The 15,774-nt window shown below is 43.5% G+C and overlaps 1 protein-coding gene across 1 annotated transcript; it reads left to right on the top strand.

Annotated features, from left to right (window-relative positions):
- Positions 1 to 430: 430 nt before the first annotated feature.
- On the top strand, positions 431 to 4,195 carry UTP23 (UTP23 small subunit processome component; the record flags this gene model as incomplete). The annotated part of the gene is made up of 3 exons (XM_084282857.1): positions 431 to 618; positions 2,617 to 2,791; positions 3,706 to 4,195. The coding sequence occupies 3 exons, from the start codon at positions 431 to 433 to the stop codon at positions 4,084 to 4,086; spliced, it is 744 nt and encodes a 247-aa protein (XP_084138983.1). The 3' UTR covers positions 4,087 to 4,195.
- Positions 4,196 to 15,774: the final 11,579 nt, after the last annotated feature.

Raw genomic sequence — 15,774 nt, forward strand, 5'->3', positions numbered from 1 at the left:
AGACCTCATCGCTGTGTGTATATATCTGAGGGGAGCGTGTTGAGAGGATGGAGCTGCTCTCTTTTCAGTTGTGCCCAGTGACAGGATCAGAGGCAATGGGCACAAACTGAAGCACAGGAGGTTCTGGCTGAATATGAGGGGGCACGTTTTACTGTGAGGGTGACATAGCACTGGGACAGGCTGCCCACAGAGGTTGTGGGGTCTCCTTCTCTGGAGATACCCAAACCCCGCCTGGATGCCATCCTGCACAAAGTGCTCTAGGTGACCCTGCTCGGCAGGGGGGCTGGACTAGGTGACCTCCAGAGGTCCCTGCCAACCTCGACTGTGATAAAGGAGAAGGAGACCCGATAACGCCGGACACGGAGGCGGGCGGCACCCGGCGGGGCGGGGGAAGCGGGGCGGGCTCAGCGCGGCTTCCGCCGGCGGCGCCATGAAGCTGCGGCGGCAGAAGCACGCCAAGAAGAACATGGGCTTCTACAAGAACAACTTCCAGTTCCGAGAGCCTTTCCAGGTGCTGCTGGACGGCACCTTCTGCCACGCCGCGCTCCAGAACAAGATCCAGATCCGCGAGCAGCTGCCCGGCTACCTGGGCGGCCCCACGCAGCTCTGCACCACACGGTCGGTACGGCCGGGCAGCGCGGCGCATGCGCGGGGTGGGAGGTGCCCGAGCGGGCTCGGCTCCTCCTCAGGCACCGGCGCCATTTTGGGAGGGCGGTGGGGCTGGGGGCGGAGGGGTGTACTCAGGGCGTGGAGGGAAGGGAGCTTCTTTCAGAAGCAGCTGCTTTTTTTTTTTTTTTTTTTTTTTTTTTTTTTTTTTTTTTTTTTTTTCCTTCTCTCCCAGATGACAAATACTGCGGAAGGGATGGTAGGGCGGGGGTAACCTGGTGTGTCGCTGGCACGTGGCTCAGTTTCTCCCAGTGCCCAGCGTGGTTTTGGCAAAGTGAGGTCAGCAGAGGCAAGCTCAGTCTTGTATGAGGGTTGGAAGTAGTGCTGGGCTGGAAATTCAGCCTGCCAGTATCATACAAGCAATAGACGTGGAAAAGACCTCCAAGATCATCTGGTCCAACTACCCCCCTACCACCAATGTCACCCACTAAACCATGTCCCTAAGCATCACGTCCAACCTTGCCTTAAACACCCCCAGGAACTCAACCACTTCCTTGGGCAACCCGTTCCACAGAGTGGCTGCTCTCAAGGATGTGCTAGACAACGATGTGGAAGCAGAGCGTGTAAAATAAAAACTTGCATTGAAATTGCCATTGTTCTTATTTGACTTTGTGTAATGCATGCTATAAAATCGCTATCACCTATGGATGGAATAGCCTGCTGCCCATCACAGAGGCACATACTGAAAATATCAGAAAGATGTATACCCCTGAAAAAAACATTAACCACTCTGCCATCCTATAGCACGCGTAGAACTGCCCCATATTTCTAAACAGTTGAAAGTACCGATTCATACCTCTAGTTTTTAAAGGTTTGCAAATCACTGATCGAAATGTTATTCCAATTGTTTAAATGTCACTTCATCCTTTTTTAAGCAATATACATGGGTATTTTTGACCTGTTTTTACTTAGGACAGCAGAACAGAGTCATTTTCTTCTACTGTAAGCACACTGTAGTAGGTGAGGAAGTGCACCTATTGCATGACCCGGGCTTCCCTAAGGAAGTGATCTTGCTCATTGCGGCTGTCTTTACAAAAAGAACAATCTGAAACCTCCATACTTTCCCCAAAAGCTTAACATTTCTTCTCAGGAGAGAAGAATGCTGCTATTTAATATCTTGGAGTTATTTCTAAGATAACTGTAAAATAAACAGTTATATAAAAATAACTGTAAAGTAAACAGTTATCTTAGAAATATCTTACATTCTTAAAGCTGTATTTCAGGGCCATACATACATGTGGAAAGAGGTAGGAATGTAATAGTAAGACTCAGTAGTCAAAGTAAGTTAGGTAGATTAGGTTTCATCCCCTGCTCATTTCTGAATTTCATGCAGTTAGGATCCAAGATAGCATCCTTATAGACTGCTGTGCTGTCCTGTACCCATGTTAGCTCTAAGCAGAGTCAAGAGGAGGACTCCAGCTTTGCATTTTATTGTCTTATTGGAATGCTGTGAAGCCATAAGCTTCCAGATTTTTAATTATGTGGAGAATCTTTTAGCTTCTTTTGCGTGAATCAGTTGGATTCTGACGCAAGTTTGAAGCGAGGTGACGGATACCAATGCAGAGTTTAACTTGCATGTAATGTTTAATCAATTTGTGCTGATTCAGATAATTTTATTTGTTAAGTAGTGGTTCAGGTGCATAAACATTAGGATTTAGCATTGTCTTTGATACAAAATATCTTAAAATCCATTTAATGTAACTTAGTGTTGTTATCTGTGTTCCTTTGTTTGGAACCAAGGAAGTGTCAATGAAGCATTTGGGGTGGTTAATCCTTTCAGATTACTGGGTGCCATTTACAGATCACAGAGCCTTACAAGGTGGGCATTGCTCATTCCATACTAACTCACATGCAACAATTAATAATGTCAACCTTTTACTGTTGTGTAAAAAAAAAAAAAAAAAAAAGTTATTTCCTTGTTTAGAAATCATTGTTACTTTTATTTTTTAGATGTGTTCTGAAAGAATTGGAATCATTGGGGAAACCGCTGTACGGAGCAAAATTAATCGCCCAAAGATGTGAAGTTCAAAACTGTTCTCACCAGAAGGATCCTGTGAGTGGCTCGGCCTGTTTACTTTCCATGGTTGAAGAAGGCAACCCTCATCACTTCTTTATTGCTACCCAGGTAAATGCTCATGGGAAATGTAATACCATTTCAATTGAAGTTATCCTTTGATACCTAAGGATAATGAAATCTACGGAAACCTCGATTACGAGATTTTTAAATAGCTTGTGGAAATTAATCTTGTAAAACCTTCTTCACTCTTAAATGTAATTGCTAATTATGAAATAGAGAATATTCTGTATTACTTGATATTACCTGAACAATTTGTTTGCCTTACCCAAGAAGCATGTTACTTAGTTTAGCAGAAAGTGGAGAAAATGCACTGACTGCCTACTGACATGTAAAAAAAACAGTTGAATGTCAGTTTGCCTATTGCTTGTGTGTATATGTGCAGCCCTAAACTGCTGTGCTCAGTAGTCTGAAAAGTGAAATGATATTGTGCTAAAACACCGTATAACTGCAATTTTAAGGATTTTTTTTTTAAACTAAAGAATAAAGGTAGAAGTTGTGTACAAGTAAGAAAGGCAAGGTGTTTTTTTCTTAGATCTGGTATTGAGAATGTAGGCGTAACATATATGCAAGATATTAAATGGTTAACAGTAAAATTATTATCCCTAGGTATGATACAGAGAGTTTTAAATGGCTTCGTATAGAATGAACCAAGTCAGTTCTTTGTGAAATCATGGAATAAATACCAGTGAACTGGGACTTTTTCTCAAAAAATCCATATATGCTTACACGTGCAAAAAAAAAAGGAAACAATAAATTTTCCATCAGAAGTACAGCTAATCAGAAGGCAAAAAATTTAAATTTAAATTGCTCTGAAAGACTCTGCCAGTTATATCTACTAGATTAGGTTTCTTATCTTTTTTGTAATGTAATTTATCTTTATAGTTTTGTATTAAAAGTAGGTGCATTTGAATTGCAAATATTGTTTAATCCCAAAATATTGACAAAAGTATTTAATTTTACAGGACCAGGATTTAGCAAACAAAGTGAAAAAGAAGGCTGGCGTTCCTCTCCTCTTTATTATTCAGAACACTATGGTGCTAGACAAACCCTCTCCTAAGTCTCTGGCATTTGTTCAAATGTTGCAGACAAGTCAGCTTGTTCCAGAGCACCAAAAGCAAAGCATTGTGCAACTTAAAGAAAAAGAAGGACTAGCAAAGCAAGAAGGTGAAAAGAGAAGAAAACGTAAAAGGGCAGGAGGTCCCAATCCTCTCAGCTGTCTGAAAAAGAAGAAGAAAACACAGGAGAGCAAGGAGGCTTCAGCTGAAAAGAAGAAAAGAAGAAGAAAGCGAAATAGAGTTAAAACAAAGGCTGTGCAATCAGTGCAGAAGAACGAGGAGGAATAGATCCATGTTTGTGCAACAGTGCAGGACTAGAGCATTGTTTGAACTTTGCAAAAAGCGAGATTAAACTGCATAATTGCAATTAAGTTGTTAATATTAAAACTTATTTTTATGAGATGGTACTGCTTGTTATTGCATTTTAAACATTTTGAGGTTATTGTCCTAATAATTTATTCTGTTGTTTAGAAATTGCATGTGCAACAAAATATTTAGGAACCCTTGAGTTTCATTGTTCTCTCCAGCTTCGTGATTCCTGCTGGAGCATTCACATGATCATTAACAGTTTTTAGAAATATTTCTTTGACTTCATATGTGTTTTTTTTGTAAGATACTAGACTTCTTTCTAAATCTAGTTTGCTGTTCTTACTAAAACTAGTTTTGACAGTTGTTCTGTTACAGAATGTGGAAGTGACTTAAAAGAGCATAGTATTTTCAGAGAATCATAAGGGTTGGAAAGACCTTCAAGATCATCTGTCTGGTCCAACCATCACCCTACCACCACTGTCACCCACTAAACCATGTCCCTAAGCACGAAGTCCAACCTTTCCTTATTTATCAGTATTATTTGAATGCAGATCTGCTTTTACAAAAGGTAACACTTCTGCAAAATGACTAGGTGACCTCAACAAGTCACTTCAGGCATGAATTACTTTGTAAGCTCCATGTGAACTGGTATGTCTGTTCATCATCTTTATTAAGGGGATCCTGGAGTGCATGTGATTGCATTGGTATACCTGACATTATTTTAATAGCATCTAGTGTTTTTTTTTCCTTTTTAAATGGGAAGAATGCAAATTTAAAATGCTGAAATAAAGCACTGACTCATAACTAGAGCCATCACAGCACAGCATGGCTGTGGAGGAGCCCTGAGACAAAGCAGCTGGCCCTGATGGGACTCGTGTGCTGTTGCTCTTGTTTCACTGTTCTATAAGGTTACAACCAGAATAGAACTGCGCTGGGGGAGGGAACTGCCAAGAATGTTTTGAGTATCCGACTTAACTGAGTAGCTGTTCCCTGTACCTTGCATGTCTGGTAACATTAGGCAGAAGTGAGTAACTGAGATGACTGATAACTGAGTACAGGGATCAGCCATATAATGCGTATTGTGCCATGGGTGCAGTGTTATGTGTTGCCAGCCATGCCTTATCAGTTGTTAAACTTTTCTCCATGCATTTCTACTTAACAGATACATAATTCTTAAAATGAAAAGTTCCTTCCCCTATGTGAGTTTAAGGCATGTTTGTAAACAATCCCTCAACATGTGCATCATATGTTTGTAAAAAAAATTCTCACCTGTGCATTATCTGCACAGATTCTTAAATATATAGGGTCTGTACACAGCCATAACAGACAATGCCTTCTATTGGCTTTTCAGAATAGAAGGGCAGTTACTTCATGGAGTTTAAGAAACCAGCCCGGGTGGTTGGATTTGGCTGGTGTTAGTGGAAACTGCAAGATCAGTCCCTAGAGTCTGCAGATTTCCCTCAAGGCCATGCAAGAGAGGTTTATCGGTGTGCTCTGCTTACAGCATGGCGTGCTCCCGCTAGGGATGCATTGCACCTTTTATTTTTCTGTATGAAAGAGTACGTGCACCTTGGGAACTGGCTGCCAGAGATCAAAACAGCAAGGAAGGTTAATGTGCTTGAGATGAAAGCTTTAATTAAAACAGTCACACTCATCGTGGCATTGTTCTTCCACTGATTGCTAATAGTGAGTGCTGAAGAGAAATCTAATAATTCCTAGAAATTCCTTAGTGCAGCATGTTTATTTAATGCGTATCACCTTTTGCAAGCTGCCCTATTCCCTTCCTCATTTATTTGGGCACAGTGCCACGCTAATGTAGTTTGCTTCCTGTTCCCCCTTGAGTGTTGTTTGTATTTCTTCCCTACTCCCAAGCCCAGCTCCAGAAAGCGCTGCTATAAGTAAAGTTTGGAGCAGACATCAGAGGTGGCTCATCTTTAAAATCTCCTTCTGAGTAAAAAGTATATTGAAAACAATGGCTTTGCTATAAATTTTATTAAAAAAAAAAAAAAAAAAAAAAAAAAGAGGCAGAAAATAAACACTTATTATTTACAACAGTCCCTTTCAGTGCAGTTGGACCACAAAACTTAAATACACCTTTGTGAAGATGAGGCAGACAAAAAAAAAAAAAAGATTAACATAATTACTGCAAAAAGAATATTGTAACAGTCCTCGAATGACTCCTACCTTAAGAAGTTTAAACAAATATTTCTCTCTGTTTCCTTAGTGTTTTGTTAACACAGACTGAGTCATGATGCCATTGGGAAGAAATAGGATGAAAAGGGAGTGAGCTCTTAGGAGAAAAGCTGTAAAAATTCGTCTGCAGCATAACAGCAGCTCCCGACCAGCATGGTAAATAATGCGCCTTCCAGTTCTGGAGGAGAGCTCCTGCCCAGGCAGCAAGCAGAGGCAATCAGACCGTGTGTTGTTACCAGTTTGAAATTTAAAAAGAAAAAAATTTAGTTTCCAAGTAAAACAAGTGTACCAGGCCAAAACCGAAGGGATGTATTTATGTTATTAAACCAGGAGTGCTCCAAGCAGTCTGTAAGGCAGCCCTGCTGGCAGGGACCAGCCTGTACTGGGCGTTCACAGCCCAAACTGGTGGGGCTGGGCTGGGACAGGCTGGAAACGGTGCCAGGGTCCCCTGCTCATTTAGCCATGCCCATCACTGGGGCTGTCCCTAGGTGCAGCCTGCAACACTCCTGTGGAAGGAAGGATCTGTTGGGCTGCTCACATCTAGTTGGTGTAAGCAGCTCAGCTCCATGCTCTGCCCAAAGCCACAGTGGCCGGTCCCATTCCCCTTGTTATTTAAATGGTCTCAGGCCTGGCCATATCTCCCCTACAGACAGGGTCCCCGGTGTGACTTTTCTGATAAAGATTAGCGTTGTTTTGCGGCAGCATGTCGGACAGACTGCTTTTGTTTTCGAGCCTACAGAAAGCTAGAGGTAAATGAAAAGGAGCTTGAGAGAAAACTTCTTCAGGGCTATTGATTTCTTCTTTTCTCAGACAAGATAAATACCTGCCCCCCATCCTCTGCAGCACCTCACTAAATCTTTTCTTCTAAAAGAGAGAAATAACCAGCGTTGCAGAGTACAGCTCCGTGTGCACAGCAATAGAAGGAGAAAATAATGCTCCAGCCCCAGCCTGCAGAGCATTAATAGTGCATTTAGGACAGAGCGTCATCCACCAGCAGCCGAAGATATTTACCCAGCCTGCCTGCCAATTCAATTGGCTGGATTTATACATTGGTGCGATCCGGTATTGTACAATAAATCACTCCCCGAGCATCTGTTAACAGCACTAAATAGATGAGTTAATTAGAAGCTTCTGGAACCTGGGCTGTTTATGAACCATTAAAGTAAATATGAATGCAGCATGACTCGAGGAATAAACACGCGCCGGTGCTGAAAGGAAAGTAGGGTGTCCAGAGCAGCCCTGCTCATCTGTTTTCGGCTACGCTGATACAGCGCGAATGACTTCTTGATCATCTTTAGTGCACTCCCGTAGTTTCCCGAGCGCGTTGTGCCAGAGGCGAGGTGAGGGATGTCAGAGCTCCGCCATCCCCTGCGCTCCCTGCTCACGCAGAAGATCCCCGGCACGCTGCAGCATATTTCATCCCTCCGTGTGGGCGGTAATATCTCACCCAGGGAGCAGCCAGAGATACGGGGAACGAACAAATCAGAGCCCCGCAGGTGTTATCATTTACAATTTCGGGGAGAAAGATTGCAGCGGAGTTGGGGGGGAGGATGACAGAAAGCAAGGTTTTCGCACCCAGAGCGGCAGCAGAGAGACGGCACCTGATGGCTGAGGGGGGACTAACGGATGCATTTCGGGTAATTACTGTGTCTGTGTGCTCCGAGTCCCAAATTTATCTTGGAGAACTCAGCCGCCTGCCCGGAGAGGCTGACATTTCTCAAAAAGTTGCTTCAGCTTGTTAAGGAGGAGAGAGGCTGGGCTCTCTCAGGGGACTGCGCTGCCTGCTTGCTCCGTCGGCAGCTGTGTGCATGAGCGGGGGAACAAGCAGGCAGCTAACGAGGGCCCAGGCACAAACAACCCAGAGCCAGGATGTGGGAGGAGGAGAAGAGATGGCGAATTAGGCACTGGGGTTTCAAAGAAACCGAGGAAGAGAGGAAAATGTATATATGAAGCTTTCCGGGCGTTAAGCTGAGGAGAGGATTGGTCAGGAGGGAAAAGTGAACCAGAAATGGCTTAGCTGTAGTTGAGAGTAGGGAACAAAATGATAAACCATAAATAAATAATAATAAAAAAGAATCTTTCTGATTCCCTTAGGAAAAAGTCATTGCCTTTTCTGACTCAGTTCCTGCATCCTTAAAACAGGGAGCTGGACTGACCAGCCCTGCTGCAGATCCCACATTTGTGGCCTTAGATTTCCAGCAGAACAAGCCTCTCCCTGTGCCAGAAGCACCTCGGCTTTATGTTTTTTCAGTGTTACACTTTGCAGCACTGGCAGGTTTGCAGCCAAATCCTTCTTCTGTAGAGCTAGCCTGACGCTGCGTGTGGCTCGCCGCCCGGCAGGCAGAGACGACGTCCAGGAGCAACCTTCTCTGTGCCACCACTGATGGGTTGAATCTATGGAGTTAACTGCTCCCGAGAGTACTTGCAGCGAGATGCAGGCTTCTCTGGCTGCAGAAATCATGACCCAGAGCATGGTTTGTATTTTTAAAGTCTAATCTTCCAGGAACCCCACAGGGGACTTTGAAGATTTTCATTGCAGTCCTGACTTCTCGCTGATGCAGAATGATCTTTTGGCCATGTTTGCCCCGTGGGGACCAGAGATGCTGCTGGTCTGACTCTTTGGGTTGGTTTCTCTTTTGGGATGTCGTGGATATATTTCACTGTGTGAATTGGCACCTGTTTGACAGGCAGGTTTTGCAGAAAAAATAAAGAAGAGAGCAGTTTTCTAGATTTACTGGCTCCCTCTTTCCACCTCTGACCTCTCCGGCAGCTCCTAGGAATATGAGCATGCCTGCTCAGGGACAGTCCAAAAATCTGTTGAGCCCAGCATCACGCCTCCAATAGTGGCCAAAAGCCGTTCCCCAGGAATGGGATGGAAACAGATAAAATGTTTCTTGGTATTTCCCCAGATTACTTTCCAAATTTCTGACAATCTGTTAGGGAGTTCCTGACCCAGAAAAAAATGTTGTTTTTAACAGCACACAAAAGCTTTCAGTTTCACTAATTTGTCCAGTCTTTCCTTGCGAGACCATGTCAGGGTTTAGCCTCTATTATTTTCTGTGGCAAGAAGTTGCACAACTTGAGAATATTTTGTTAAAAATACCTTCTTTTGTCTGCTCTGAGTGTGCTACTTACTAGTTAGCCTCTGTAATAGAGGAAACATTACACAGGCATTCCTTAGTCATCCTTCCCATGCTACTCATGACTGCACAGAGCTCTGTGATTTTTCCCCTTCCATCTCTTTTCCAGGTTGAAGGCAGAGCATCTTCCTCTTCTTGCCACCAAGCAGCAGCACCTAACAGGACAACAAGTGTCATCTTTTTCAGGCCCACCCAAAGACCAGCATGTCTGCTGGATATTCTCCGAGTGACAGCATTTTCTCTGAGTGAGAGCACAGACAAGAAAAGTCTTGTGAGAAGAGGCTCAGGACAGGAGCTCTGCATTTATTTCTTCACTTGCTACGAGCCACCTGGGTGCCTGAGCTGCGTGCCCTTGGATGTGCATTGCCTGGGGACGTGCCTTGGCTCCTCACCTGTGCAGTGATGGTGTAAATGTTTCCCTCAGCTCCCAGGCTCTGCAGAAGTTATGAAAACTAGAATACGCAAGTCAACTAACACTACTGTAGGAGACCAATCTTAATCCAACAGTCCATAAATCTTTAATAAAACTCAGCTGTACACTTACCACTTATACCCCCGTATCCTAAAATTAGTATTCAAATGATAATTTGAATGAAATTATTCTCCCAAACCTAGTGACTGTATTCCTATCTCACTTATAGACCTCACCTCTCAGTATCCAAAATGAGTTTTCAGAATTAGAGCTTCTTGTTTACTTGAGATACTTTTTATCAATTAACCATTAATTAATTAATGGCATAAGGTTTCTGCATCACCAGTAGAATGCTTACAGAACTGTGTTTCCTTTTGCATCATGCAGAAAAGGAGTCAGATCTGTAGCTGTCCTAAACAAGAGCAATACCATCAGTGTCAAGCTTGAGACAGAGAGAAATTTGCACAAGAAATCCAAAATCGGTGACCAGGATACTACAAGAGCCCAGGCAGGCCAGCCGAGCTTCTGCACTGTAGACAGTAAAACTCAGATGGGGATGCGACATTCATACAAATCACCTCTTTGTGGTACTTGGAGAACTTGATTTCTTGTCTGTATTTATGCTCTTAGTGCTAATGTGAGCTAGAACATTGCTATTACATATGCTTGACCATATCAAAATGGTAGGTAATTAGTTTCAGTTATGTAGAATATCTGAGGGATGTTTAATTTATTAGATTTTTAATTGGTCTCTGTGTGTAATGGGCTAGAAAAAAAGGTAAGAAATGAGGCTGTATAATTCATCTGAAAAAAATCCTTTTTCCTCCCCTCATTCCTTCCTTTTCAACTGTTGAGATTTCTTTTTGTTATTTATAACTTATTTAATTATCTGCTTTGGAATAATTTTTAGTGGATACTTGCCAGTTTACTAATATTCACTGCCCACTACCTGATGCTGTCAAAAACATACCATCTGTTCACTTGTGCCTTCCAAAGTCTCTGAAGTAGCTAGCTGACTCAAGCTGCAGGTGGTAGGATTGCTCAAAGTACATAATCTCCAAACTTTTTAATAACAAAACTTTTCTTTCATGTCTGCTTTTTTTTTTTTTTCTTTTTTTTTTTTAACTACATTCACAACTTGATTAAGGCTTTCTCAGCCACCCTTCTGCTGTACACAAACCTGCCTCCACCACAAACACACCTGGTACCTCTGTGCTGAAGAAGACTAGTGCCCTACTTTCACCTTTTTTTTTTTTTTTTTTTAGTGTCTTTTTTTTTTTTTTCCTGTTACACACACACCACCACGTTTCCCTCCAGGAAGGATGTCTCAGCATTTTTGCTGTGCTTGGGCCAAGACTATGTGTCCCAGTCCCTGATCACATTTCTCTTGATATCCTACTCAATTCCACAGTGGTGACAACCACTTGTTTGGTATTTTTGAGAGACATGAACGCAGCTCCTCTTTGGCTGGACCCCTGCACCATCCTCACTGTATCAAAGCTGGATCCCCCTGGCCTTTGCAACTCTTTTCCCCTCTTCTCCTCTCCCTCCTCCTTCCCCTACCAGGTTCTCTCCTGCCTGGAAACCAGGGAGAAACCTGTGGCATTTAGGTGCAGATGTCTTCTGCATGGACGTACGAGGTGTAACAGGCTGTGAGCCAGGCAGAGCTGGCACTTACCAGGTGGAGATGAAAATCTGGGGAGGGTACAGGGTGCATTTACATGTCCAGGTAGACTGGACCCTGAAAATAAGCTCTAACCTAAAAATTATTTGATAACCATAACAGTTCCTAAGTTTAAGTAAGTTTATTTAGTTGCTAAATTTAATCTAAGTTAAAGCTTGAGACAGTGGAATTTCTGTGGGGGAGCTGGGAGCAAAGCAATCAGCTGAAAAATGTGGAGCCTGAAAACATTCACTGTTCAGTAATGCCCTTGGCTTTATGACTACCCTTATCTGGCTGTCTTGCTGGTAAACTTTTGCAGGAACAGGTTTGTGATCAGCATTTCTTTCTTAGAAATCTCAGAATCTTAGATTTCTTAGAACCACCTGGGAGTTTCCCAGTCACTCTGGGAGATGACCTGCTATGTTACCTTGGAGGAGCTCCCCAAGGGTGCTGGGCACCTAACTGACGTTGCAGGACTCAGGCGTGGTAAATGACCCTGTAAAACCCAAACGTGGTTCATCATTCTGCCAAATTAGGACTGGGAGAGTGGATCTGAAAGCTGGGAATCCTGGCTCAGCCTGCTCCTTGTACAGGACAATCACTCATGAATTAATCCCTGTTAAAACATCTTAAATTAAGAGCTATCAATAGGTTAAAAGGCTAATAATACAATAAAAACAGATGATTTAAAAAGGGAGAATACTTCAGTGTTTTTGGTGGGAGAGTGGCTATCTCTGCAGGCTTTTACTTAAACTCCATGAAACGCCCAGTGTTATTTTTGCCACTGAAGATTAATTTCAGTGCCATTATCAAACGTAACCGTTGAGGAATTAATTGCATTTATATCTCATATCTAGGTTCTATTTATATAATCAAACAATCTGGAACAGATAAGCTCCTTCTTGAGAAACCTCTGCTGCTCAACAGCATTTGACTTTGCCTCAGACAGGTTACGGCCCCCCGGGACCTGAGGAGCTCACTAAAATGCCATTTGTAATGCAGCATGACAAATCCCGGAGCCAGGGCGATAATCTCCAAGAACTCTGTGCAAATCGTCCCTCTGTCTCCGCAAAAGTGATTAATGGGCTCTGCAGAACCAGCATACGGCCCTCTGTATTAATTACTTCAGAGGCCTGCTACATGCAAACCCCAAAGCCTCACAGGGAGCCTTGGACTGAAGCACTGAGCTGCTTCCCAAACATGGGCTTGCAGCTCTGCTCCCTGGGGGACTTCGTGTCCCCAAGCCAGGACTGATGGGCTGGTGGATGGATGGGAAAATGTAAGAGGAGCCTGGTGTTCACGTGAGGACGGGGAGGACGTTCAGGTGGGGACCAGGAGCCGGAGGGAAAGGGATGGTCCAGAAGGGAGCGTGGTTTTCAATATTCCCTCTGTCTCTGCCATAACTGACATGATTTAAAATGCATACGCCCTCTGTAAATCATTGCAGCTCTACTGCAACGAGTGAAACTATGCCAATTTATCTCCAGGGAAGATCTGAGCCTAAATGTTTTACAGAGAGGGAAAGGAGATGTGGAGAGAAGTGTGCATTTATCTTACCAGTACGTTCTCTGGGCCTCATCCAAGGGGAAAATTTCTACGTCTTGTCTCAGGACCTTTAAATCCCGGCTGTGGGATGTTGGTTAGAGGCCCCACGGAAAAGTCTTAATGAATTTACCATGGATTTTTTTTTAATTCATTAAAAATATGTTGAATCCTATAAAGCACACCAGTCTGCCTGCGTATTTTTCACTTGTCCTGTAGAAGCCCATGGCAGGGAGATCACTGCCTGCTTAGCCCTTAGGACTTACCCGGTGGTGGCACAACCCCGACTGCCCTGCCAGATAGGCTGTATTTGTGCTCTGCAGTCTTAGCTCCCAGTCATTACACAGTAAAAAATATTTCAGCAGGAATAAATCACTTGGCCGTTCCGACTGTCCTGCATGGTCTGGTGACCACACGGAGCTTCCCTGCAGTGAGACAAGGATTGTGCTGATTACCTGTGGTGCTGCATCAGGTGTGGGGCCACCTCGACCAGGATAAATCTGCCCCTCTCTCCCCTGTAATGCCACGTGCCAGGGATGATGGGCCACAGCAAAGGAGGGCCCCAATTCCCTCCCTTGCATTATGCACGTGGAAACAAAGGCAGAAATGTCTTTTCTGTGTGAGAAAAAAAAAAAACCATCCTGTGCTCATTGTAGTGTCCTAATGAATTCCTAAGGACCACGTTTGTCTGATGATCACCCTCTAGACTGAAACAGTACAACAGAATGGATAAACATAGAAAAAGACACCCACCTGGCCACCCTGCAGCTAGCTGTGTAGTACCAGAAATATTCTTTAAGCATTGGGAAATCAAAGAACAATTTTTCACTTAGTCATAGCACCCACTCACTAGGCATTAAACCTGATTTCTAAAGGCACTGATCTCAGTGAGAGTTAGAAACTCAAAGAATTCACAAATCACCCATAAATTGGTAGTAAATGTCTTGCAATTCATCTGCCGATATCTTCAAGCGTCAAAGCATCCTTAAAAATCTGGTTCTCAAAACTTCACTGGTGAAGTCTGAACTGAATTTCCACAGATAAAAGCTCACTTTTCCCTGTACTACTTTGTCTTGAAAGGAGTGTTTGGAAAATGGCAGAGCATTTAGTTTTGCAGGGTATGCTCCCCTAAAATTGCCTGGATAAAGGCAGTGCAGCGAGAAAGCCGCAGCCACACCGAGGAGGCTGCGGTCTCTCTTCTGAGAAACAAGACAGCTGGAAGTTAAAGGGACTTTAAGCAAAACAAGCAACAACACAGAATAATTATTCCAATCTCTCCCAAATTCTTTTTGCTCAGTTGGCTGATTAGCGGGCAGGGAGCAGTGGCACTTGGTCCAAAAGGTCTGGGTGCAGGATGCGCCGTGACATCCACATGAGGGGCTCTCTGTCTGCCAGGAGCGCTCTGGTGGACGTCTCATTCTGGAATAACAAATTCCGAGTAATTTATGTTGACTTGTGGATGTACTCAAAAAGCAAAGCGTCTTTAATCTCAAGTAACTTTTCCATTGCAGAGCTACCCAAGTGGAGCAATTAGTGCAGGATCTGTTTACCTCTGTGCTAGGGCAGCCTCCCCGCAGAGCAGGGGGGGTTGGACGAGCACCGCCTGGCCTTCTGCTGATGGGAACAAGTGCCCGGGGAGTGGAAAGAGATGTTGGTCCGGGGGTGGCAGGCTCCTCTTCGTATCCCTTCTTCTCCAGCTCATGGAAGGAGTCTTGATTCTTTTCCGAGAAGTTTCTATCCGTTGTGCTGCTCAGAGAGAGCAGTTAACCCGTAACTGCTAGCAGCAGCCAAGCATGAAGAGGAACCGCTGAGAACCTCCTAAATTGCATTTCCTTAAAATGAAACAGGATGGGATTACCACGTCTCCTTGGCATGGGCCTCAAACCAAAATGATTCTTCACCGGCTAAATGATTTCATGCACTGGTTAGACTGCAGCCTGCAGCCCTAGATGGAAAGGAAGCTGGCTTTTCCTTGAGTTTTGTCTCTTCTCTCAAGAGAGCTTGAAACAGAGCTATTACCACGCCATTCCCTGCATTGCCAGCCTGATTACCTGATGCATTAATGTAGCAATGCCATGGTTTCAATCCATTGGTTTATTGATTTAGCCCTAATTGGAAGCCTGATGTAATCACTGCGTTGTTCCATTTTTAATTAACTTAGCAAAATTGTAGCAGGTTAACCCTTGCTGCCTTCACAGCGTGCTCCCTTGCTCATTGTTTTCAATAAAATCCATTTAAGTGAAATCCACCGCACCAGTTTATTCTGTCAGACTGCACCATGGGTCAGAAACCCAAGTGCACATGTAATTTAAAATAAGGTATTTGCAGGCCTCTTGGTTCCTCCCTCAGATTAGTGTGAATCCCTCACATAATACTTGGAGAGTGAAAGCAGCACAGAAGGGAGCATGGAAAACAAAGATGAACAGGAAAAAAAAAAAAAAAAAAACAAAAAACAACTCTTTTCTCATACTGCTTATTTTTTCCAGAAACACACTGTTGAATCATGTAATTATTTCTAACTTAACTACTTACAGATTGAAAATGCTCAGAAATATGATTTCGGCATGGACAAAATAACTGTTCTTATGGGTAGATGGATTTCCAGGTATCAGACTATTCAGTAGGGTGGCTTAAAATAGTGGTCATAGTTCACACTTCTCCAGTACCTTAGAGTCTGCTTTGCCTTCTGTCATTTTTGATAAGGAAATAGTCCATTT

Source organism: Netta rufina (assembly GCF_964035555.1).
Source record: "Netta rufina genome assembly, chromosome: 2".
NCBI lineage: Eukaryota > Metazoa > Chordata > Aves > Anseriformes > Anatidae > Netta > Netta rufina.